The sequence below is a fragment of the Drosophila subpulchrella genome, chromosome 3L (genome assembly GCF_014743375.2).
Source record: "Drosophila subpulchrella strain 33 F10 #4 breed RU33 chromosome 3L, RU_Dsub_v1.1 Primary Assembly, whole genome shotgun sequence".
Classification (NCBI taxonomy): domain Eukaryota; kingdom Metazoa; phylum Arthropoda; class Insecta; order Diptera; family Drosophilidae; genus Drosophila; species Drosophila subpulchrella.
Window position 1 is genome coordinate 21,435,852 of NC_050612.1, and position 27,257 is coordinate 21,463,108.

Sequence of the window (27,257 nt, forward strand, 5' to 3'; positions counted from 1 at the left end):
CATGCCAACTGCGTGGCTGTGTGACATTCGCCTGCGTGGCCCACATGTCGTATACATAACGCTTTTTATATACTTTCGCCTTTGAGCCGGCTCAAAGACATTACAAGCTCGTTAAAGTGAAATCAATGTTGTTGTTCTCGTGCTTGTAGCTGTTCATTTTGATTCCGTCCGTCCGCATTATTTAACTATGTATTTTTATTTCATTATAGGGATTTTGCCTGCCTTTCTGCTGTTATCTCCTGGCAGTTTATGCGACAACAACACTCCTGCTAACTGACCATGAAAATGGCCACAGCGAGTGGGAAAGTGGAAAAGCGGAAAAGCAGCAGGGAAGCGACAAACTTTAGTAAAATATACCCGCACTTGCTTCAATGTCAGAGAAAAGCTAATGGCGTCGAGATAAGAAAACGTATCCGATTTCTTCTCTGGCTTGGTTAATGTCCTTTGACGAGAGAAGGGGAAAAGAGTATAGTCAAAGTGAGTTAATACATCGCACTCCAACAGTTTGAAGTTAAAATTGCAGAAAATAAATTAGGTAATTGAAAATATATCTTAATAAAGAGAACAAAGATATAGAAACACGAAGTATTTAAAATAAGTAGAGCAAAAAGATGTCGAAAATGGAATAAATATATTATAAGATTCTAAGCAACAGCATTAAATAAAATATATTTCTTAAATTAAAAAATAAATTATAAAAAACTTTAATTCGAGCTATATATTAAAGTACTGCATTCGGTAAAATATGGAAACATTTAAGATAACATCTTAATGCAATCTGTTTGTAAATTATACTTTTTAAACTTCAAAACTGTTGATTTGAGGATGCAAATTAAACAAATTTATAAAGGTACGTTGTTCAGATCAAAAATCAGGTTCATATGTATGATGATTGTTTATCATTAATTTCAGATCAACTTAAATGGTGATACGGTGTCATCAAATTGATGGGCAAGAGAATTAAAAATACATTTAATGTTTTGGGGTCAACATAAAAGGTTTTAGCCTGCTAATGATAATGACTGAAATAAAGGCACCCCAATATAACACTTATATTTTATATCATTTTTCAGAACACTGCAAATAAAAGGCAAGTAGTGAACAAATTTTGTTTAATCACAAATAAATTCAGAATTATTCCAGACGTATGCCCCTTGATGACATCAAATTTCCGCATACTGCGAGATTCCCCTCAGTTCCAAAGACTCCATGCCGAGTAAAATCAATATTTATGACAGATCTGTTAATATGCAAATGCAATAATTCCACCAGCAGTGTTCCCTTGACATTGTTTCATCTTATTCCCGACACTTGCAGCAGAAATCAACCTACGAATTCGAATCGAAAAATTACTCATTCGCCAACGCGCCTCTCACTTGGCAATTAGTCACCTGAACAATCTGCAAGTACAAGCGGATTATACCGGCAGCCGAATAAATGCATACGGAGATCTCAGCAGACGCATGCCATGCACTGAAAAAATAGTATCTTTAAATATTCAACTTTATATACAACCAATTAATTTCATTAAAAAATTTAACAAAAAATAGTTGTTACACTTAAGGCCAATTTTACAACGTGAGTCATTTTCTTGTACAAAAAAACTCTGATACCAAATTCACAATCTGTTTAGTAACTACTTAGAAAAAATCTATTTTAATATAATATTAAGTCTTTAAGATCAAATTACTGGACTATAGTTCTGAAAAAATATAAATAATTTTATTTTATTTAAAAGATCCCAATTATAGTTTCGAGTGCATTTGTATGTTAATACATTTCTTGCATACTTAGCATTTTACATTAATCCGCAACGCCGCCGATTCGATGGGCGTGAGCGGGTGTTGATCATGATATTCCATTTCGCATTTTGCATTTAGCACTTCACATTTAACATTTTGCATTTTGCATTTGCATGGCGCACACGCCTTGGCCTGAAAATGCGGAATGGTGGCAACGATCTTTACTGTTTTCGTCGGATTCGTCGGATTCTTCTGTTTCCCAGACCCCCTTCCCCAATTAATATGCGGGTGATCGATCGCTGCTGCAGTTTTTTGGCGAATTTTCGAATACGGCAATTTTTGCACGTGATGCACTCGCCGAAATTCCAACTGCTCACTTGCTCTGAAAATTTACGACCTTTTGTATTTTGACGTTGATCTATGCTTTTTTTTTCAATCAAAAAGCTCAGAGAGAGGAAGCTTGGCATGCGGGGGAGATTGTATACAATCTTTATAAAGGTATGGGAAGACTGCTCTCTGGCGCGAGAGAAGAATCGAAAAGAGAAGACTGGTAGGAAAGAAGCCGGGTGCCGGCAAAAGATCAACACCAAAAAAAAGATTTAATGCATGGCTGAGAAGAATGCGGCCAGAAGAGAGCGAGCTTTCGCTCCATTCTCTTCCCCAAGCCCCAAAACTCTTACGACCGCCGAGAGGAGAGCTATAAAAAGCTGAGGCATACGAGCTTGAAATTTAGTTCATTTTCAAAAGTGATCGCGTAAGCTTCGTCAGCAAAAAAAAATAAAACAAGATTTATGCACAAACAATTAATTTTCGTTTTGTGAAGTGAACTGAAACCGTGTTATAACGACGAAGAAAACAAAAGCTAACCAAGCTAACTAAACCCCGAAAAAATAATATAAATACAAAACAAGTGTAGTGTGAAAAGCAAAGAGTAAATCATGTGAAGAACCACAATTTATGCTCGAGTGACAAGGAAAACAACACGAATTTTTACGTGGCAGGTGTGTAGAAGCGCATTCCACAGATTGTACATAATCTATATACTATACGGCACTGGGGATTCTGCGACTAAGTCACTTTTGCTCCCCTCTTTACGTTCGCATTACCTTCTTTTTTATTTCGCCGATTATATAAGCCAGCATAAAGGTAGAAGGGTAATGACGGTAGCGTTGTTGGCCCATACAAACACCCAATATGGCTATACAAACAAACACCGACACGCACATTGGGACACGTTGAGCGTACATAGATAAGATAGCATAGCTAATAATATAACCAGGGGAAAACTGTACAATAACGTCATTTATAAAATATTTATGGATTTGGCGTACGATTTTTTTTTTTGTTTCTTCTAGGTTTTTTGGTTTTTGTGCTTCCTAAGCGATTTCCAGATGCTGCCGTAGGGTATATTTAAACATTATTCGCAGGCATTTGCTAAATAATAAACAAATTATAAATAGGTAACTTAATAAAAAGCCCGATAGCGAAAACAGATGAAAACGGCAAACACCAGATGAGAATATACAGGGACAAATAGTCGGCGCGACTGACAGATCGTCAAATGCTGAAAGCTTTTCGTACTACTCTATGCCAATGCTCGAGGTATTGTATCTTTGTATCTCGGCATCGTTTATCATGTATCTCACTCCCACTCGGGCTGGCCTGTGTCGCGATTTTATTCGATATTTTTTCTCTTTTCTGTTTTTTTTTCTTCTAATTTTTGTTTACACTAAGAAATCAAGGTTAGAAGCGCAAAGTGGCGTGCGTAAATGGCCAGAAATTAGGCAGAGGTGGTTGGGAATTTATCGCAATGATCGAACAATTTGATTTCATTAGCCAGACCATGTATATAGAAAGGTAATATTTAATACCCCCTCCCCTGCGACACGCACAGTCCATTAAAGACTTATTTAAGCTCGGCACAACGCTGCTGCCCAACTGCTGGCAAGAAAAATAAAGAAGCGGGGCAAGCTTTAAAGAGCCGAAAGCGAAAAAGCAACGCCGAATATACGAAAAACCAGAGCAAATAAATAAAAGCCGGAGGGGGAAGTGCTTACGTGACGGAGTCGAAGTTTCAATGCCCTAGGGAAAATGGGTTAAGATGTGTTCGACCAGAGTTATTACAGAGTATTTCAGTTTTTCAAGCATAGTAATGGGGTTTTATTCAAGCAAAACATTGTTAGCCAAACTCTTTTGTGCAGCTTTATCTCTTACTAAAATTTAATATAAATGGCATTTAAGTATCAGAACAAATAAATAACAGACATCTTAGTGATGGAGTAAAATTTGTGAGCCTAACACTAATATCAAATTTATGGTTCCCCAAATCCACTTCTTAAACAATGATTATGTAAACTTATTTATGTATACATTTGCGTTGAACATAACTCTTTAACAATCATTCTTTTCCTCGAAATAAAAAACTTAAGAAGACAAATAAGCAACGCCGGAAAATAAGAAACCAGAGCAAATAAATAAAAGCCAGAAATGGGAATAAACCTTAGAGATGAAGTCGAATTTTTAATGCTCTAGACAAAATAGCTAAAATACTTAAATCCGGAAATAGATTTAATTAGGTTATTTCCTAAAAATAACAGGCACTTTTAATTCAAAACATTCATATTTTTCTAACGATAAAAAGTCAGTTTTCGAATTTTTTACAATGCTAATGTTACTTTTTTATTTTTATAAAACAAGAAAAGCAATTGAAAAGACAATTTATAAAAAAAGTTAAACATAAAAAAACTTTAAGATCTGTTTTAGAACTCAATATTAATGTTTTTGTGAATACCTATATAATTCAATAAAATTTTAAGTACTTAAAGCTTTGAAAACCCAATTAAAAGCAACGCTTTTGTCCGATAAGTTATCCCCCTATCAACACGCTGCATGCTTCTAACTCCTGAAAACCCTCAAAAAACCCCGCTGGCATGCCATTTCAGAGTTCAAAGCAATTCCCATTAACAGCTCAGCAAAATGCAAATGAAAGTTCGTCCATTGATTGGCCATGCCAGCCTGTCCGCATCGTCCAATTGCCCTAAAAAACTTTACAGACTCCACCTTGAAAGGGTATTCCGGACAAAAAGCGAGTGGCATCGAGCGAATTCAGAGGTCAGAGCGAGGCAAAGCGACCAAAAGCATAACAAAACCGTCATGAAACGAGACGAGACGACGACTTCAACCGGGCGGACTACACTGCGATGAAATCTGATACCTTCCCTCTCACCAATAAGAAGCCAATTCGATACATCAACAAAAATTGTATGCTTCTGTCTCCGCTAAAAATGTTGAATAAAAATTTGAATAATACTCTGCATACAATTTGTATATATTCTGTAGGAAAAAATCATATCCCTGAACTTCCAAAAGTCATATAATTTGTACACGCCAAAGCGAAAATATTATTTTGCATAAACTACACGACATTTGACACAAAATGTGTGCTAACATAATAATATATCACCACGTCCAACAAGGTGATGTGATATACATGTATTTTTTTCCTATTAAAAATCCAACAATGGTTTAAAACACAAGCAAAACGAATCTGAAATCAAGCATTAAATGCGAATAAAAATAATAATCTCATAACATTTCAATTTTAATTTTATGACATCCAGGAGGAAAAAACCAACCAAAATTTTATGATTCTAGAGAAATTCCTGCATGTAATTAAATTCACTTAATATTTTTCATATGGTCCATAAAGGCGAATTTGACTCAAGAAGAAACTGTGACGTAAAAACTATAAATTTCTCACTAAATTCCACAGCAGAAGGCAGATTTATTAAGCATTTCGCATAATGATTTGACGTCATCGCTATGAACATTTTACTTGACCATTTGCAAGCTCACAAGTGCTAGCATATACAATGATTTGGCTTTAGTAGAAAATAAATCTCTGTAGTATTGGATATTGATTAAATCTTGATAAGTGGGTGCTAACCAGCATATTGTTTAAATAGGATAAGCGTTTCTGTAAAATTATGATAAAATATAGGGGACTATTAAACCAGCTACTTATTAAACTAAGTTCGATTTTCAAATTGCAAATTAGCGTATTTCCTTTAGTGCCTTTTTTTCAATACTACAAGAAATTCAATAAAAATTAATTTATCTTTGTCATCATAAACCAATCTTTGAACTAACATAACTTTTATTTGTCGGTAGTTTTAAGTGGGTGCTTAACTTTCAAATAGTTTAAAACAATAAGTTGACGGAGTAGTTTAAAGTATAGACTTTAAGACTTTGAATATTGGAATTTGTATTAGTTATCTTAGAAGAGCATATTTAAAAGCTTATGTAATATTACATTTTTGCGTAACCTTAAATTAAAAATCGTTATAAAATATGTACAAATAGTGTATCTACATTTTAGGAGTATAGCTTTTGACCCCTTTTTTGAGCCGTGTATTTTCGCTTTAAGTTTCGCGAGCCAACTCCGAGTTGCAATGCGCTGAAAAGAGATGACGAGCTTTATGGCAGTAGCGGTGGCTATGGCAACTGAAAGAGCCAAACTGCCCGCACATGAGGTTCGCTCTTAGCCCCGTAAGCCCCCGAAAAACCCCCTCTTAGCCCCATGGTACCCTTTGTAATCGCCCCGCCCTGCAGAGCTCCCTCTTCGAAGTTTGAAGGTACCTTTCAAGTGCGGGCTGCCGATGTTGCTGCTGCTGCTGCTGTGATGTTGCTGCTGTGATGTTGCTGCTGCTGTTGTTGCTGCTGCTGCTGCTGCTGCTGCTGCTGGCTCATCAAAAAGCCAAAAGTTGTTGAACGTGAAATTATTGTACGCGAACACGAGCAAATACCAAGGCAGATGTGTGTGTTCGCAAGTATTTATGCACACAGCGCCAGTCGGGTTTTGCATGTGTTGCCGTTGCCTCTCCACGATAAACAGCTGAAAAGAAAAAGCTACAGCCAAAGCCAAAGCTACAGCTACAGCTACAGCTAAAGCCGAAATGGAAGCATCGCATAGATGCATCAGATTTCGCATTCAAGTGAAATTTATGGCAATAATAAAGCTTAACTTGCGTTCGAGGTAAAAAGATGATGAACTATGCAGAACCGAGTGGAAAAGGCACACTGGAAAGTTGGCATTCGTCAGCGTTTCATAGATCATTTGCCTCTGGCAACTCACAATCAACTTACGAACCCCTCAACCATCCCACTTTTCAGACCCCTTGGCTTTGTCCGGGTAAAAGTTACTTAGTTGCTATCACAGTTTAATCTACACAAATATCCGATTACCTCACACTGACCGAGAGATACAGATACATAGAGTCAGATACTGCAGATATAAGCTCTAAAGAATGCCCGAAGGTAATCGTTCAGTTAAGCGAGTCTACTCTCCAAAGCAAATAGAAACTTTAACAGGAAAACACAAAACAATCAAACGCGTGCCTACAGATAGATATGCATTTAAGCATAAGATTGTTTATTGAAAGTCTAATCTAGCTGATATAATTGTTAGACAATTTCTATGTGATAGTTAGGGTTCTTGTCTCGAAAGTACATTGATATTACCAGAAATCACGTATAAAATATTAAAAAATGTCAAAATTTTTAAAAAACCAAGGAAATTTCCACCAATTAATTGTTGGTGTGATATAATTTCATTATCAATCATTATGGTGCTATCGACACTATCAACACTTTTAAGTTAAACTTTCCGCTTGATAAAACATCATTCTCAAACACATATCTATAGTTTTTAATGATACATAAATCAACTTATCAAAAAACTTTAATTCCAATTTTATAAAGACCTTTTAAAGACATTTCTAATTATGTGATTGTTAAGACTACCAAATATGGTTGAAGTTCTTCGATAAGATGACATTTTTTCTTAATTTCGGTGCATTGATGAAGGGAAAGTTCTACCCAAAAATGAAAGTCTGGAGGTGAGAGAGTAAAAACACAAGTGACAACAGGAAGCTGAGATTAAAAGATCCGACAAAATCCGACCCAATTAAGATAAGATCTGTTTGGTAAAGCCAACGACGCGATAATTAAAATTCCTCCAGCTACAAACAATATCTGAGCCGATTGTTGTCAGGCCAACTTCTCGGAATATCCCATTCATTTTGGTTGCCATTTATATCCAATTTTCGGACTACTTGTTCGCTCGATTTTCCTTTTATATTCCATTTTTGTTTTGGGTTCATTAATCTGGAATTGTTTATGGCTCCATTTAGCCAAATAGGGGGGGACTCTCTACGAACCGTCATTATACTCTATAGGTTACTGAACCTGCAATACTCCTACTCTCGTTCGTAGTATGTGGCTGGTCCAAAACAAACAAATTCCCAGAAATTCCTATGGTCGCAAGCCCTCCGTTTTCACATGTATATCGGAGTTGGATGTGTAATCACGAGTGGACTTGTAGGCAAACTCACTCCAGCGATATGTATACATGCAACAGGAATCTGTCAGCTCGGGTTTATCGGCTAAGTGAAAAACAACACTCTGCAATTAAAGCGTTTTCCACCGAATTTCGTCTACCTGGTCTGAGTAATGCAAAATGTGCAGCAGATAAGACAAGATAAAGCCCCTAGGCTCTCGTTTGCACAGACCACTGACAAGATGGTATTTTGCACCCATCTGAAATTTGATGAAAGGAATTTCAGTTCTCCACAGAAATTAAACGGAGATTTTCTGAATGGTGTACCGAGCTCGTATCTCATAAGTCTTTTGTTCCGTTTAAAGGAGAGAGGATGGATTCGTTTGGGGTTTGATTGAATGCATATGAAAAGCAATGATATTCAATGCCAATAGAACACTGTAACAAATTAGTCCGAAACATGTTGGGCAGTATTGTAGTTCCGTATTAAGATTTTTTACTTTTAAAGATTTTTTGATAATTTGGTTATCATTAAAAGAAATATAAATAAATTCTCAATAAAGAAAAGAAGTCGTTAGTCGATAAAAAACGTTTATGCTTCAATAACATATGGGTTGTATTGAACAAGTTTAACAAAAAACAGTTAACTCTTTATTTACACTTTTTTGATTGTTTTAAAATGTTAAACAGTTTTTAGGATTAACTTTTAAATCACTTACTTAGATGTTGTACTAAAGTTGTTCTTTTTGCCCAGTGAACACACGCAAAATTTGTTCGATTCGGACACAGACCTGGATATAGACAGGTCTTTTATGGTACCTGGACAAGTCGGCAGTGACCCCCCCCATTTCCTACCCGATTTCCCACCTCTTTCGACAATGTGGGGTCTGTGTACCTTTATCAGTGCCTTTTCAGTGCCGGGACCATTCGGCAAAGCCAGAAAACATGCACAAACATTTCTCAGTTGCCGGGGAAATGGTGACCCCGACCCTCGCTGATACCCCCGTACCCGTCCGTAAAAGTGAGAGACTGGCACTTGGTCATTAAAACTACTCGCAGAGCCGAAAAAAAGGTTGCTATTTTTAGCAGTGACGAACCGGCAAACCAAAGCAAACCAAACCGATCCGAGAACCCGACAGAATGAGAGGGGCATTTCGTTGTAGAGGCACCTTCTTATTAACGCTTCGAGTGTTTACTGCCTTTTTGCTCTGCTTTTTTCCTTCTCGACGAATGCAATCAAATTAGAATTCGCATTTCATCAGATGTGAAGAATAACAAATGAATTTTGTAGATCACAGTGAGAAATACATTGCGAAATGGGAACGCGATTTGTTGGAATAGTCCAGTGTTTATCACCTGACTATATGTACTTTTTTGTTATTTTTCTTAAAATTAAAACCCATAAACTAAGTTTCTATACATTTTTTGTCTATGTAAACCTAAATTTTAAACAATTAATATTATAAAGCCTCGTATTGTAAAGCTAGGACTTGAAAACTTTTTAAATCATACCTAAAATACTTGGCGTTCGGTGTTTTTTCTTTATTTAATCTTTTATGATAAAGAGCTATCCAGAACTAAATTTATTTGAAATTTCAATAAAATAAAATAATAATAATAATAATAATAATATAAAATATAAGTGTTGAAGAGACACTGATTTCATATGTTTCCGTGTTGCTCTCTTTGCAGTGAATTTCGCCGAGAAGATGCCAATTGATTTTGATTTTCGCAAATTATAACGAGACATTTATATGATTTGATAGCTGGCCAGAAATTCGCAAACAATTCCCGGCGACCAGGCAAGGTCATATCGATTGTCATCATCTGCTGTCGGCACCCCACCGCCCAACGCCACCCAACACCACCCAACACCACCCACCTCCCAGCCACCCAACGCCCAACTGAAAAGCAAACAGAGCGAATATGCCAAGCTTGCACAAGCCAAGGAGGTGCCTGCACCAGATGCTAATACTAAATGTACTAATATTTGTTTCCAGTGCAACGACACGTAAGTAAAGCCATCTATATACATACATATACATATATTTACACAACCTTTACACAAGGGAACAATTTAATTTGTATTTATTTATGGCCATTGTCTAGGGATTTTGTCAGCTATTGGTTTAGGACTTTGTCAAATTGTATCAGTATCATCAGGTAGTCCAGTATCGCAACTACGATGCAGAAAAGAAAAACATTGTTCAGCTTAAATAGGCCACAAGCGCTGACGGTAAATATATACTCCACATTCTTCAAATACAGGCCGTAGTAGTGTATCTGAGGGAAAGATAAATTAATAAAAATCCCATTCGTGTTGAGTATGGGTAAAGATGGATACATAACTTTACACAATATATTTTTGATATGGTGCATTTGGGTGATATATTTATAAGGATAGTGTCATTAATAAAAACAGCAAAATTGCTTTTAAATGCTGCAAACTTTAGTGGTATAATAATTTGTTTATTAAGATTACTCAAAGGTACTCGGCAGTACCATTTTTTAATTGATATAGTACGTCTTGAATAAATAATTAAACGATGTTGGCGGTTCTCTTTGATGCACATATTTTAGAATTATGTTTATTCCAATTAAAGTCTTGTGAGATATTATAATTCCAATCACAGTCGATAAATATTTTATGAGGTGCGAATTACAGTCCGCGCCTACTGAATACAAATTGAAAGTATTACGTTTAACATTTATTCGCCATAAAAAAAATAAAAAGTCTTTTTATATGCATTTAAAACTATTATAGCAATTAAAAATGACTTTAATAAAGCGGACGTTTTTATTTTCTGAATTAAAACGTATCTATAGATTTTTAAGGGACTGACAACTTTTACAACTTACTGTGTGATTGAGTTGTTTTACAATGTTTCTGGATGGAAAGTGCAAGCTTCCGCATCTTAGCGTTTCCCTGGTACTGTTAAACCTCCTTTCTGAGTAGTAAGTGGGTAGAATTACCAGCAGAAGATTGGCGAAGAGTCCCAGTATAAAGGCAATGGCATAATAGTTTAATGGCAAGGATCTGCCGTACTTTCGCAAAATGAACTTGCTGTACTTCATAAAGTACGCGAAGAACAGGTGAATCATGCACTCCAAGGGCACATATATCAGAAAGCAGACTGCCTGAACGCCATGCAGTGAGCAAATGGATCGATGCAGTTTCAGCAATTGCTGATGAACACGCAGTAATCTCCATAATTCGAGGGCCAACCACTTTTGTTGCGTTCTGTATAGTTGCTGGCGATTCGGTCCGAATCCGCCATTCAGGGAATTTTCCAGAATTTTCCCAACATCCGCGAGAATCCGGGCCAGCAGCAGATTCGAGTGTCGAACGAGGTGACCCACAAAAAGTAGCGCCAGGGTGTATATCCCCAGGGAAAGCTGCAGAATGAGTTGGCAGATGTAAACGTAAGCCAAACAGCAGGCATACATAAAGTCACTTGGCACCACGGGATCGTCCATCAGGATCTGGATGGGCTGGGCTGACGAGAGGAAAAAGGAAGTGAGCAGCACTACCACCTTTATCAGGTGACCCCTGGTGGCCAGACAATCCATCGAATCCCTGATTTCCCGCGTGTGCATAAGTTTTCTTAGTTGCCGGCGGCATTTGAGCAATCGATTCGCACACCCAATGATCTCCGCCTGCTTCGAGCAGTGTATCCACAGGGTGGCAAAGGCACAGGCCAGCAGCAGAACATATCGATTGAAGCCAATCAGTAGCAGAATTTGATTTTGGCGCAGAAAGGCCATCCTCTGGTAAATGCTCCAGAAGGCGTAGGGTGAGAAACAGCCCACAAAGATCAGCACCATCCAGCCGTGGATGCGAAAGTAGAGGCTGCGGCTGACCCTCTCGATGCCCCGGGGACTCGAGTTGGCAGTGGCTATTAGGCCAAACACCCTGGTCAGCCTGTACAGTAGAGACAGGGCCGACATGCCCAGGAGATGGAGCCAGCGAGCCATCGATGTGATTTGCAACTGCTAGTGAACGAAACTGCTAGTGGGTCTCCCAGAGGCAGTGGCATAATCGAATCACAACCCACAGGCCGCACTGAAGGCAAAGCACTGAAAAAAAAATGGGTGAAACTTGCCAGGTGACTTTAGGGAATTCAAATATCATTTTAAAATACCTTTTGTAAAATGGCAGCCCAGTCTTATGAAATATTAAATACTAAATATTTTTCTTTAACAAAAAGAGGTTTTATTGTTCTAAGAATATGCCATAACATCATAACAAACTAAAAATTGGTGGTAAAACAAAAGGCCTTACGAATCAAAACAAATAACACATCAATTTAAAGTCCATGAAAATTCATAACATTCCCAACAAGTGAATTTTCTTTCATCCTGACCGAGTGAACTGCCATTCAGAAAGGATTTCCATTTATGAAAAATATTTTTCCAGTGTGGTTACGCCAGCTATTAGACTGATTGAATTTCGTTTAGCCAAGGCGTTCACTCAGCCAGATAATCTGGCCAGATAACACACTCAGTGAGCAGCCCAAAAGTGCCACAACAAAAGGGTTTCGCCGATGGATAGATGGATGAATGTATGGATGGATGGATGGATGGAAGGCTGATTGGCCAACAAGACAGGGGAAAATCACATTGGCCGAGATACTCAGATGGAAATTAGGTAACTTGCGACAGCTTATGGTCTGTGGCTTACTTTCCATCGGATTCCAAATGTATCTCACAGATGCCTGCCCCCAAAATCACTCAATTTGCAAGTGGCTTCAGGTGTTTGCATCACCCGTAAATCCGATTGCGTTGGGGTTAAACTGGATTTCCAATCAGTGCCGAACGCAGATAAAACTAACAATTTAAATTCCTGAAACAGTTTGGCCCACTCGACTGAAGAGATTCCGTGTTCTTCGTATCTTCGTTTTTGTATCTGTATCTGGAGGCCACAAAAGTCAGGACGTTGTCGCTGGATTATTAAAAAAGTTTTTCGCTTTTAAAGAGCCTTTTTTGTTTTTTCCCCCTCTCGCCGTTTTTTTTTCATTCATGCTACATAAAATGCAAAACACTCGAGTGTCTATATGTGTGAGTGCGAGTTCGTACTTTCATCCTTTATGAAAACTTTCCACGGCTGTTTATAAGTTTCTCACCGAAGAGCCAAAGTGGCAGAAAAAGTGGGGGAAAACTAAAAAAATAGCCAACCATGTATCTACCAGTCTGTGTATGCGCTTTTGTCCTCTTCCTCGGATCTTGTATCTGGTTCTAGCCGAAACCAGGGGGCTCCAGATATTCTATAGCTTCTGGTTCTGTCGCCCGACTCCGAGCCGACTTTATCTGAATAGGCAGCCAAGTGTGCGGTTTGGTTTTTATCTAGGTTAGGTGGCCGGCTAGTCAGACAGTTGCTCCGTAGCTCGCCGCAAATTGCAATGAAACATCCTCGTCTGACGGCTAATTCATTCGCATTTTTTTGAGTACTCTACAACAGCAGTAGGGGAATATCTTTTCATCGAAATATCAAGTTGTTATTCAAGCATATATATTTTTTAGTACCTACACTTATCAAAACAAATAATCATATTGGGTTCACTCTTAGATTTCTGACCTTTCTTTAATATTTCTAAATATATTATTTATAAATTAAAAAGCAACAATTTTAATCATACCAATAATCACAAAATCGAATAAATATTTTTTCACATAAGAAAAACTTGGACGATGAATGTTATACATTATTTGTATAATCATTTTTTGGTTTGCCAACAAGTAAGAGTATTCAAAGGAAATTTTGTTCCTTAAAAATCATAATTCAAAGTATTAAAAAATAACTTGTTTTCTATTTCTTAAAAATATACCTGATATCTTTGTTTTGACTATAGTGAAAACGAAAATAATTATAAGTTAAGCCAATAAAGAGCATAAAACCTGCGCCTAGTCACGATTATGTAAACATTTCTGTACCGAAATCAAGTTAGGCAACATTTAAATTGTTTATATTTTTTGGACATGCCTCGTTTAAACCTAACCTCCCGCCGCCAAACTTCAAAGTCGAACTGCGGATTCGAGGGCGGCTGACAACTGTCCCAGCTGTCCCACTGATAACACGACAGCGTCAGCGAACAAATGCGAAAAACAACGAACAAGTAAAACTTTAATTAAATAAAGTGTAAGAAGTTTGTTGAGCTCCTTCAAAGCAGCCGCCGAACCACCGAAAAATCCACCCACCCACCAAACATTCTGCTCCCCCGACATCAAAGTGCAGGCCCAAAGAAAAACCGAAAAAGTTTAGTTTTTAATATTCGACAGGCTGCCGAGGTTCTTATGCTTAAATCAAGTAGATTTTCCCACCCAGATATTTACTTTTGTCCCCGGCCAGAACTTGATTGTTTACCCGGAAAAAGGAAAAACCGATGGCCAAAAAGTCAAAGGGCATGGAACACAGAAAGAGAGGAAAATTCCCATTATATGGACGAGTGAAAATGACAAATTAACTTGAACAATGAGGGTCGTTTACGATTCGAAGAATGGAGAAAACTCCGTAAGAGTAAAAATGGAATAAAGGAGAATTTTGCTGAAGTGAATTTAGTTGAAGGTATAGAATATTAAATTAATGAAAGGCAAACATACAGTCAACAATCAATAGCCATAGTCAGTGGGAAAAACTTTAATTGGTTTAATTTTATTCCATTACTCCACCACTCGGCAGGGTCCCAGAGTTCTAGGCTAATGAATCACTTACCTAGATAAGCCAAGGACATTCGATCCGATAAGTTGACCTTAATGCATTCAGTGGTACTTTATTGACCCTGTGAAATAAAGGCGGTTTAATTATAGCAAATATATAGGGCGAACTTGGGAAAAACATAATGCGAAGTGAGAGGATAATAAATTCAATGGAGATTTTATTTTTTAAGATAAAAGTTCCATTTAAGAAAAAGTTCACACAAAATAAAAGTAGAGGGGCATTAAATTGGGGGTGAAACTTGATTTATTATTTGCTTTTCATGTATTTCCATTTTCCCTTTCTAACGCTTTTAAGTTATTAATTAAAATTCATCGAATGTTGTTGAGCTGTAGACCCTTTATTATAAATGTTGCCTGAACTTTTTAATGTAAGTCCGATTCTAGAACATACGATTTAATACGTAAGATGATATTTTAGAATTTAAAGGTGTTTTTACCAGCAGCAGATTCGCCCTTGTTAGGGGGCTTATATTTTATTTGTACCTTAAAAAGCAACTCACCACCACCCCCTACATCATTGTTATTTTATAGTCGTTGAACTTAAATCCCGCACTTTGCCATAAATAGGGCAGCACTACCTTTGAGGTGACCTCCATTAGCCCCCCACCTTCCGCCCGCTCCCACTTAAGTACACCTAAGCTGCCCAACTGAGACCCTCATGTTTTATTGACCACCACTAACGGTTGAAATTTCCCCGCCATAATTTCGTTACAGTTGACCAGGAGCCTTTGCCGGATTTGTGTGAGTCGGTTAAATGCCCGCCGGATGGCGAAATGGAATGCCCGGCGGACAGTTCCATACGCCAGAACCTTCATGCGGTGGACCTGATTAAATCGAATGCGGTGGAGTTGCCCCCTACGGATGACATATCATCGGGGGATTCCCTATCGATATCCTACAATAGAAGTCTGATCTCCGATGAGGATTATGTCCAGTGCTGTGTGAACCGAAAGTGCGTGTGCAAAACCTGTTACATTCCGGATTGCGATGCGGATTCGGATAATGAGCTAGTGGTGGTGGATCTGAAGCCGGAGAACAGTAAGCAGCCCGGGGAATGTTGCGGCACCCATGAGTGCCGGACGGAGCCCAATTGCACGGTGGTGCGGGACACGGACTACCTTTGGCGGAAGCAATGCCAGCGATGCAAGTGCGTATCGGGTCTGAAGATTTGCCACAAGGACTGTGAGGAGAGGTCCGAGGGTGTGTGCCAGTCGAAGAATCCGGAAAGGTTCTACAAGGACGGAGAGACCTGGAGCGAGAACTGCAAGACGTGCGAGTGCGTGAAGGGGGAGCCCAAGTGCACGATGGCCTTTTGCGGGGTCCTCAGCTGCCCCATTGAGCGGCAGTACATGCTAAAGGACTCCTGCTGTCCGGCCTGCTGGCCAAAGTGCGCCCCAATGCCGCATGAGAAGCAGGACGATGAATCCTACGGGGATTATGGCGAAGAGTCGGAGACACCTGAGACAGATGCATCGGAGGCACCGGAGGAAGAGCCATTGCCGGCACTGCTGCCTGATCCACTGACCACTCAGGAGAGTGCAGAGCTAATAGAATCTAGCACCACCTCGACCGAAACCCCTGCTGCCCCATTGGCCGCCAATGCCTTTGACCAACCGAAAGTTGTGGAGGTGTCTAGCCAAATCAACTATAACTATTTTATTTTGGCCTATTCGGTTGTAGTCTCCATTGTCGCAGTGGCCATGGGCTTCTATATTTACGTGCAGCGTGCCAAGAAACGTTCCTACGATCCGGTCTCCATCCTGGACCACAGCATCTAAGCAAGAGATCTTTCGAAATACTACTAACAATACTACTAAAAAAAGAAATGTAATTTAGACCTAAGTATTCCGTATTTTTCAACTTTATGTTGCTTGCTTTTTGAGTGTGCCCATGCTATGTGTTACTAATGCGTGGAAGGCAAGCCTGGTCACTCTAAATTAATCAGTTTAATCGTTTAGATAGGAATACCAAATACCTTAGCCTTTCTAATGCCTTTGCCTTTTGTTTGTTTGGTATTGATCTCATTTTAACTTTTCACTTTTCACTTGCAACACACACAAAAAAACATGAAACGAATGAAAATCACACGAAAATATAAGCAACGAACTTCCGCAGCAACAAAATAAAAGTATTCTTATGAAATTACGCAAAAATATTTAATTACAAACGAAACAAGAGTTACTATTACTAAACAAACGCAAATGATGTATGTACATACTTAAAGCTTTCCCCTTCCTCGGGAAGTCTACTTTTTTAAACTCAAAATTTGATTTAAGAGAAATATAATACCAAAACATGTTTAGGAGCGAGTAAGAAAATGTATCGAAACCACTCGAGACACGTCTTAGTTTTTAGTTTTAGCTTCTAGTTTAGGAAGTATGTGATATATATGCTAATTAGCCTATGTAATTTGTCAACCAAGGCACGCTGCTGTTTAAAAATATGGAAAACAGTATTTGCAACACAAGACCCGAAAGCCCCGGAACGAAATGGAACCGCAACGCATCGCAACCGCAAAATGAGGTTCAACTTTAGCTAATGTCATAACGTTGCCACATAAATGTATACTATAAAATCTTTATTTAAAATTATGTTTAATAATAAACCAAAATTGGTATGCAAAGCGATGAAACCAATTAAATTGATTGTTCATTATAAATGGGATCACAGTTTGTGGGAGCAATACAATTGTTAGCCAATCTTTCAGAGTAATACATTTTTCTGACTGACTGTCTTAATAATGATTAAATATTTGAAAAATCTGGAAATAAAATGGGTCAAAAATCCCCAAATGGGTTTAGCTGTCAACTTATCAACTTTGTTTGTAAATGGCATTCAAAAACATGCCCTAAAAGTTTTGTACACATTTTAAATGTGACCTTCAGAGCCCAACGAAGACAGAGTGGGAAAAGGTCGCTCCTTGGCAAATTGTATGCTAAGCATAATGTCAGGCCATGATATGATTTATAATACGTAATAAGTTCCAGCGCAACTTGAAGTGGGTAACATAAAATACATAAAGGTAGGGTCGATGGGGGAATGGATGGGTGGGTAAGTCTGGGGAGACCCTGGAAAAAATACGAATATGCATGGGAATTGGGTCTTTGGCGGCGCCTTGTTGAGCTTTCCCGTTCGCCTTTGTTATGTGGGCGAGCCACTTCGCACAAATGGGAGCCCCACAATGTCATACATTTTGTTTAGATTGCTATCAAATGCTAAAATACCGTGAATAAGGTATACACGTAAGTATGCACTCGGAGGAAAAAGGATCTTGAAGTTCAATAATAAATTATTATAACAAATCAAACTTATAACTAAAAGGATGCAATATGGGCCATACATTTTATATTTTTTAATTTTAGAAAAATAAATGCAGCTTTTATTTCGTTATGTATAACTAATATATTTAAATAAAAAGAATACTTTTGGGAAACCAAAGGTAACTAATTTTATAAGCAATTAATTTCTTCGGTAAGAATTTTCTCAGTGTACGAGTGTATTTGTTTGGGCATTCTATATGAGTACGTAGTTGAGTGGGTGGCGTAGTGATTTACAGAGCCATACACCTAATAAAAATGCCACTCGAAGAGGGATAGTGGGGTTATTGCATATTGCTTCGATTCATCTGAAAGCACGACAAAATAATGACTCCCCTGGAAACACGTGTAGCCCCCAACAGCAACTGCAACCGTCAAACGATTTGTAAGGATACCAAGCGGGGCAAAGGACAACATGAACCGGGGGAAGAATCGGGGAGAAATATATAACAAAGGCCCAACACAATAGACTTCAAGAGTTTGGATGACACTTTGAGTTATTTTGTTGTTGATGCTGTAAAAACTCGAAAGCCAGACCCAAAGATATGGGATGGTAGATTTATTGAGGCTCGGCAGGAAAAAGCATCTGGGATCTGAGGAGCCACCGATAAGCGGAAGGACAAGCGCCCACTACACAGATTTGCTTTTGAGCCACACACAAAAAAACGAGGAAATATAGAAAGTATAAAGTGGGTGAAAAAAGAATACTGTTGAAATATATATCTCGGCACCACCATTCAACAGAGCAATAATCGAGGAGCAGAGAGGGCCAGTGTTAACCCACCGATAGCTGAGAAAAGAAAATATATGTACACAATTTAATAGGATCTGCACAAAATAAACCAATTTTTCGTTCTAAAAATTCAACCGTCTTGTTTTTCAATTACCTTAAAATAAAAAGGTTTTAAAGAGAACATACTAACTAAAAAAAAACATAAACTAAATTTTATTATAAACAAAATACTATTTTAGTTTGGTTTATCATTGAAAAATTCATTTTCGTATTTTAAAAATGCAAAACTTCCAAACCAATAGTTTTTAATTTTAGGTATACAAGCTACAACTAAAAAATTGTTCGTTTAATACAAAACTTTAATCATTTTCACCTGGCATCCATTAAGTTTTACAATGACTGGTCGCTTTCTCGACCACCAGCAATCAATCGGTTAAGATGGGGAGGATAGACACTGAAAAGCATCGGAGCAATCAAATCCATGTCTCGAGAAGTGAATGGCCATTGGCAAACATTGCACAAAAAATACACAAGACCGAAGCAGAATAGAGAGGAAAACCGAAAGGAGATTGGAAAGTGCAGACAACAAAGCCAGGCAACAGGAGAAAAAGTTGAAGGGAAATGGGAAAAATAGTTTCAACAGTCAAAGGGCAATGGAAAAACTATCAACAGAAGCAAGTGATATCGAATAAACAATAAAGTGCTATTGTTTTCTCGAACGTTTTAATTGATCCTTAACTTGCTGAAAATAATAAAGGTAAACTTGTATTGAAACCTTCAAGGGAGATAAGAACTTATTGAATAAAATGTTGTAAAAAATACCCAATAACAAGTAGCTTTATTAATTTAACGTAACTAATAATAATATATTTAAATATTTAAATGTTAAAAGAAACATTTTTTGTGATTTCATGTTTTAAAGACATCCCTCGCCGTTTAAGTCTCCAGCCCCATTTGGGCATCAGGCATCATTTCAGAATAAAGGCGAAAATACCCACCATTTGAAAATATGACCCAATATCAATTCCACATTAAAGCAAACCGTTCTGCATTCCGAACAGGAAACGGAAAGCACTCGATTTGAACCCATGTTTAATGGAAGTGCCATCAATACGGATCAAAAATGGCCGTCATTAGAAAGAGACACACACAGAAATGGCGATAGAGACGGGTAGAGAACAGCAGGACTTGTCACATGCCATAAATGCAAATGATTTATCGAAAATGGCAACCGAAAGCCAATAAAATCATCAAAGGCGCCTTAGCATTGATGGCCGCAAATGAGTCTGGGCAGGAATCTATTTCGATGCATATAGTTTTGTGTATTTATACTAACTTACTGACGCATATTCGGAAACCTCAATCCATATATCAAAAGCACATTAGCCCGAATTTGAATTGCCAATTGGTATTTACATGGCGAGCTGTACATACAGATGACAAAACCCCAAGCACATGTCAAAATTAAATAATGTACCGCACGATTGCTGACTCGTCCTGCATTTTCCATGGCCTTCCGCCCGGTTTTCCACCCACTTTTCTCCACCCACCGCCCACCACCCCCCACTTGTAGACACGGCATTGGCATTGGCTTTTATTTGAATTCGGTGCGTGCGACTGTCACTTGTCTGTTGTCTGTTACATTCGCCATGTAAACACAACCGCAGGCAATTTTGGCAATTTGCGTCAACAGGCGAAGCACGGAACCAAAACCTCACCCAACAACAATAAAAAGAGCTCAACCTATGCAGTGGAAAAAAAACAACACATATTTCTTACTTTATTAGGTAAACACAATCTGTTGTATTACCTCTACCTATCCCTCGTTTTTAATCTAGAGGAAAAATAATATTGATAGATAGTTACAACTAAATATTAAAGATAATAATATGACAATAATATAGTATTATATATGTAATATAATAACATACATTATAATAATAAATAAAATAATAATATATAAAATAAAAATATATTCGGGCAAGAATACTAATACATTTGAAACCCTAAAAATTGTAGCTAAACAATAATTGATTGTAGGTATATGATAGGCTATATTTGAAAAGCTCATCTCTATTAATTAAGAGTGTGGAAAGATATTATTACAAATTTGTATTTTGTATTATCAAATATGGAAAAATATCTTTAAATTTATTTACATTTATTGGAAATTTTTGTTTTTCATGCATATTTTTGTTCCGTGCATCAGCGAACCCCAAAACCCGAAAACAGAACTGGCGGCCAAGAGACAAACGTCTCGCCTTGGCTTAAGCCGAGAGGTAAATATAAGCCATGGGGGCATTTGCCTAGACGGGCCAGATAAAGGGGAATATAATGGGGATCGGGGTGTGGGGAAGGGCAAAAAGCGGGCTATGTAAAGTCGCCTGCACCCAAGAAAACTGTTTGCTTTTGTGCCGAACAGCCAGTACACAACAGGCAAAAAAAAAAAAAGTAAAAACCAGAGATGAACAAAAGCGAGACAAAAATTACAAAATACGGAAACAAACACAGGACCGAGAGGCTGGCGCAATAACAGGTGAGTGGATAAAATACCCTATAGATATTTTAATAAAACATCTTGAGTAAGAGAAATCAAGAAGGTATTTAATTTAAAAACAGTGGAACTGTTTTAGGGGTTTTAAAAAAAATCTAAATAGGTTTTATAATATAATAATATATATTAAATTATATAAAATTATAAAACAGTGGAACTGTTTTAGGGGTTTTAAAAAAATCTAAACAGGTTTATAATATTTATTAAATTATATAAATATTATAAAACCTATTTAGATTTTTTTTAAAACCCCTAAAACAGTTCCACTGTCCACTGTCAAGTAAAGAATTATATTTTAATGAACTGTCGAATAAGATTTGATTTTTACAACTGAAGTAACCTCTTGTAATATCTTCAATCTAATACAAGATTATGCCTCTATTGTAATTTTAAAGAAATGTAGCAATCTAAGTCTAGCATTGTAAATATTTGATATAACCTAGTCCTAGACATAAGTTTATTATAAAAATTGGAGTTATAAAATACTTATTAAAATATTGCATATCCTATAACATAGTGCCCACGTCCTGCACTACAGGGTGCAAAGGCAAAAAGCACAATAAATGGCACAGATACAAAAAATTTGCCATCTCAAACATAAACACTCACACACGCTCGCACACAGTGTCACGTAGGGCACACATACATACAAATATATAGAGACATGCAGTAATTTTATATTATGTACCAACCATATATAAATATTTGTGCAAGGTAAGCGGAATATTTTATATTTGCCGAAGCTTCGCGATGTAGCAAAGCGAAAACGAAACGAAAATCCGCCACATTACGTATACGTACGTATACGTAACCCATCGAGGATGCTTGTCTGAATGGGGATACGGATTCCTATTCAAAATGGTGGCATGGGTAGAAACCTTAAAATCGGTTGGCGTAAGCATCTGCATGCACCGCGGAAATAAATCAAGAAATAACATTTACACGTTCGTTTTATGTTGTATTTGCCACGTAACAATAAAGGACTCAAACCCTAGACCAATTTTCACCCCAACCACCTACCATGCCAAAGCACGTTAACACCCACTAGACCGTGGCAGTTCGGGGAGTTCTGGGATTTCGGGGATTTTAGGGAGAGATTGGGGAACAAAAGGACGAGGGCCGAAAGCTGCAAAGCCAACCAAGACAATGCCACAAAGGAATTATTTACTACGTGATACAACACTGAAGTCGTTCCCGGATAAATGTGCTCTGGTGCTCAGTTGCCCGCCGCTGGTTTCCCGCTGATGGCCCCTTTCAAGCCCAGAGATGGTAGCGTGATGATCGCATCTGAAGGATGGGCATTGGGAATTTTCATAATTTATTCATGCACTTTATAAGATCGTGTAATTATGTATATATTTCGTTTGGTTATTTATTACCTAGCAGGAAACGTTTCTGAGTGGCTGTATAATAATTCACTCGAAATGTTTTGAAGACCTGTCATTTTAATTAAACCAAAAAATATTAAACCTTCCTTACCCCTGTTTTTAATGAGGTATTGCATTTAAGCACTTACATAAATCAATATTTTACACTCCAATTTGTTAGACATTTTATTGTCATTTAACATTCCTTCACTCTATTTCTATTTCTATTTATATTTCTATTTCTATTTCCAAAAAGATACATTTTTGCCGTGCCAAAATTAAAGCAAATAAATCACGTCATGCCGCAATGAATTGTTTATTTACTAAAATCAAGTTTCTTTTTCTCTTGGCTATGCAAATATTTTTAACGACACTTTGATTAGTTTGAATCAATCGCATTTTATTGCAAATTTTTCGTCAGTATAGTGTGAATTTTATTTCAAAGCTCTTTTAATAGTATTTCTGTTTTTGGAGCTATTCTAAATCAGATTAAAATCGATTTTAAATGGGCTGTCAGCTGAATGAAAAGCTCCTTTGCTTTGAGTAAATAATTCAGGCTTTAACTCAATTTGTGTATGTTTTTAAAACGCAATGTTTTTCCCAGAATTCATCTTCACAAACATGGTTTCATTATTGGCATGACACTTGCATTTAATTAAAAGTTTCTTTCAGACATATTGATTGACACTCGCAAATATAATTTCATACCAATGAGCCTAAGGCAATAAGAAATTCCGTTTAAATTGAGAACGTGTCATGGATCTTATAATTGAAATTAAATTGTAATTTTAACGAAACATAAATTATATTTATTTAAGTAATGGAGGTATTTGAAGTCTAGATTTCACATTAAAATAAATTTGTTAGTCAAGTTAAAGATTTTTTAAAATGTTGAGCCCTTTACAAACATGCAAAAACTATGTTAATGCCCATTAAGTTAAACATGCTTATTTATTCCTTTATGAGAAAATAATTAAGCTACCTGCTTAGTCTTAATAAAGACATAACTTTCAAAACTTTGCCAGCTCAATTAGTACTTTATGAAGTCGCTGCCATCAGCCATTAAGTCAAGCCTCGGGGCTCATAAGGCATTAAGCTGCAATCACGCTGCCATCCTTAGCCCGACTTTCGAGTGCTAAAGGGAGTGAAAGTACTATTAATACATAAAGAAAGCATTTCTCGGCCATAAGCACAGAGAGGCCATCGTCACGGCCATCCTCATCCTAAAGCTATAGCTATATCTACCAGCTATAGCCGTTTGTATCTGGCGGATCGGGCCGGGGCGAAAGGCACGCGGCGCATTAAGCAAACGACCGCGGCGAACGTTTTTGTTGCCGGCCAGCTGCAGAAGCGCAATAATAAAATTTTCCCGCAGCTGGAGTGCGAGGGCGGGAAATTGGCTTTAAGATGAGCAGTGGAAAGCGGACGCCAGCACCAATAACAACAGCAACAGAAAATAGAGGGGAAAATCTCCAACTAAGAGAGTGGAAAGCCGGGGAAGCCGGGCAGGCTAATCAGCTGCGCGCACGCTAAGTAAGTTTATTAGACTATTATTTTGAATTGGGTTTCTTCTTCTGACCTTTTTTTGGGCCATTGTCTGTTTGCTGGTCCACTGCATCTGGCCGTAAGCTGAGCTTCTTCCTAAGGCAGCCATTGTTTGACTGCTGCATTGAAGGGGAAAATTGCACTGGCGGAAAACAAAAGTTCAATTAAACTATAGTTCTAATAAACTAAAGATCAATTAAGCCAATCTTTTATAAATACATCTTTAGGGACCAAGAACGTAGGCTAATAAGAAAGAGAAAAATCCTTTTGGAATAAAATCAAAACCTAGTTTAAATGTCTGTTATAAAGAAAGAAAATGACCTATGAAACCAAACTTGGAATTATTAGAATAAATTAAATTTCTTTAATTAAGTGTAAATATATATATATATTTTCAAGAGAAAACCTAACTAAAATAAATCACATAATTTGGTTTAATAAAAAAATCACTTTTTTTTGTTGGTGTATAAAAGAAATGCTGAATGGAATCTGAGAATCTTCATTCTTTGCCAGTGTTGACTAACAAAGCAAAGAAATGCTGAAAGAAGTCGACCGATAAAATATTCGCATATGGCGGAACTGGCGGTACGCTGAAAAATTTATCACATTTGTGACCTCTTTGTGGGACAAACCCGCAAGAATTGCCAGAAAAACGCACGTATCTAGGCGCCAACATCTACCAAAAAGACCATTGAACTTTGACTATAAAAAATGGCCCAAAAATACTTTGCAATCCCAAAAAATACGTGAACATATGTCTGCAGAAAATAATTTTTGGGGATTTTTTTGGGGAAATCAGAATGTTTAAGAAAAACTTTAAAGCAATTTACTTTTCGCAATCTGCAACTAACGAAAATAAATAAAGAGTTGTACAACAGAAGCTATGAATTCAATAGAACAAATATACAACTATTCAACTATTCAAGACGTGTTCAAAATATTTCCATTCGTGGGCCAATAAACATCATGTGGTTTTTCATCAGAGATGACGTATATGTTGGACCTTTCTAAGGTAAGATATAAGAAATCGATTGATATCAGAAATGAAAATAAAAGGATCAAAGAATTATAGTGTTTTTCAACACTCAAATAGTATTTAGGATTTTATTTATTTTCCTTTGCATTTAAAGCTAAACAACTTTAAGAGAACTACTGCTTTACACCCCATCACTATGTAGATGAAGTGCTGGGATCCGGTTAACCCATTGAATGGGTTCGTCAACCAAGGCCGTTAAAGGAAATAAACACGAACACTTTCGCCCATATAGACAGCCACTTGTCAGTTCTAATTGACAATAGAAACTGAACGGGGCTAACAGGGAAATGGGAAAATAGGGAAATAGGGAAAGTGACCGAGTGGGTGGGGCTTTTCACAAATCTCCGCCCGAGGCACGAGGATAAGGCGACCCTTGTTGAAACTCAATCAAACGCCCACGAATTCGGTGAAAAGTTCAAACAATGAAGTTCCAACCACTTTCGAGAACCGAAAGTGCTGCTGATTTTGATACCAAAGGCCGATTCTGATGCTGATGACGAGGCGAATGCTAAAGCTGCTGCTTGGCCCCAGTTAAATAGACAATTTTGCACACAAATCCATTTAATCTAGAGATAAATAACATTTAGGGCCGGGCTCAACAGCCCGCCCTCGCTGAATGTGAGACCCTATATCAACACTTAGAAAAATGTATACCATAAATACAAAGGAAAAAATATTATATACAAAGTTTAAAGAAAATATTCTCACCTCACATCTCTGATATCAAAAGATAAAAATAATATTTATGATACAATTCAAGTTATTTTGTGTCTCTTTTTGATGTGATGTTATTTTAAGATGACACAAAAATCATCAATCAATATTTAAGTAGCAAGATGACAAAAACTTTTCTTTACAATTCTTTACTTTCAGGTTTGCCAGTGTTTATTACCTTCGATTTAAACATTCTCTGAAAATATTTCCGAAATAAAAAAGTCCTTGGTATTATTAATTCTGGCTTTTATCAAAAAACCCCTAAGCTGAACGTTTATTGGCCAAATAGCATACCTATTTTTATAGTGGACCCGAAAAGCCCAAAAGGTCCTTTAAGGGGCACTTAACGCACCAGGAAAATTCTTACGCAGCAACCTAATGATTCCCCTGCAGATCCTGCGGTCCGCCCACAAAATGGCTGCCAAGGACCTTCGGCTCCGTTGCGTTTCCGTTTCCCATTCTCAGTCCTTCCGTATCCGCATCCGCATCCACATCCGAATCCGCTCGCATCGATTTGAGTGAGGCGGCAATAAAATCCTCTGTGATTAGGTTAAAACTGTTGACTTTCAAACAGGACTCTCCGTCTGCTCGGTCTGCTGATGTTTTGCCTTTCCATCGAGGGCGAATCAAAGTGGTTAGCCCCTCCCTTTGCAAACCCCATTGAATGACCGGGTAAATCGAAAGAGATAAAAATACCCCAAATAGCATTCGGCACCAGCATCAACTGAAATGTGATTGTGTCGCACTCCCCGCTTTCTCCCAACTATTTTCACGCGCCCCCCAGTGTGACACTCAATTATTTAATGGTTTTAACTTCCAATTTTCCAATTGTCAGACGTGCAGCCTGGTGGCCATTAACCAGCACCAAAAGCAAAAAAAAATAAAAACCACAATGGAAAGTGCTTTCGAATACAGAGTGGATAGTTAGACTAAGCCGAAGGCGAAGATTCGGTACTCTTTGGGAGCGATTAGAAAGGATTAGTAATCTTTAGGTCTATACAAATATAAATTCTCTTTATGTTTCCTTTTCTAACAAACTTCAGAACTTAAACCAGTAAAATCTTTATTTTATCTATATAATTGTCTTATTTTATTTTAGGCAAGAAATATGTAGTAAATATAGAAGATTTTTAATTAGTGTTATTACATATGATCCAGAGTTATTAAAGTGTGATAACATAAACATATTTTCACATAC

At 37.5% G+C, this 27,257-nt stretch overlaps 2 protein-coding genes across 2 annotated transcripts; one reads left to right on the plus strand and one right to left on the minus strand.

Annotated features, from left to right (window-relative positions):
• The first annotated feature begins 2,490 nt into the window (after positions 1-2,490).
• LOC119553814 lies at positions 2,491-17,434 on the plus strand. The gene is made up of 3 exons (XM_037864434.1): positions 2,491-2,743; positions 9,772-10,090; positions 15,508-17,434. The coding sequence occupies exons 2-3, from the start codon at positions 10,006-10,008 to the stop codon at positions 16,569-16,571; spliced, it is 1,149 nt and encodes a 382-aa protein (XP_037720362.1). The 5' UTR covers positions 2,491-2,743; positions 9,772-10,005; the 3' UTR covers positions 16,572-17,434.
• On the minus strand, positions 10,128-12,116 carry LOC119553812 (putative gustatory receptor 77a). Its single transcript, XM_037864433.1, is given in 3 exon segments — positions 10,128-10,362; positions 10,939-12,074; positions 12,077-12,116. Coding segments are annotated over 3 exon segments (1,338 nt in total). The 3' UTR covers positions 10,128-10,200.
• Positions 17,435-27,257: the final 9,823 nt, after the last annotated feature.

What these genes read in the sequence shown, in the direction of transcription:
- LOC119553814 (XM_037864434.1), top strand. Translation starts at nt 10,006, where the DNA reads ATGCCAAGCTTGCACAAGCCAAGGAGGTGCCTGCACCAGATGCTAATA. An exon ending in TGTTTCCAGTGCAACGACAC is followed by an intron (nt 10,091 to 15,507) that starts GTAAGTAAAGCC and finishes ATTTCGTTACAG; the next exon opens with TTGACCAGGAGCCTTTGCCG.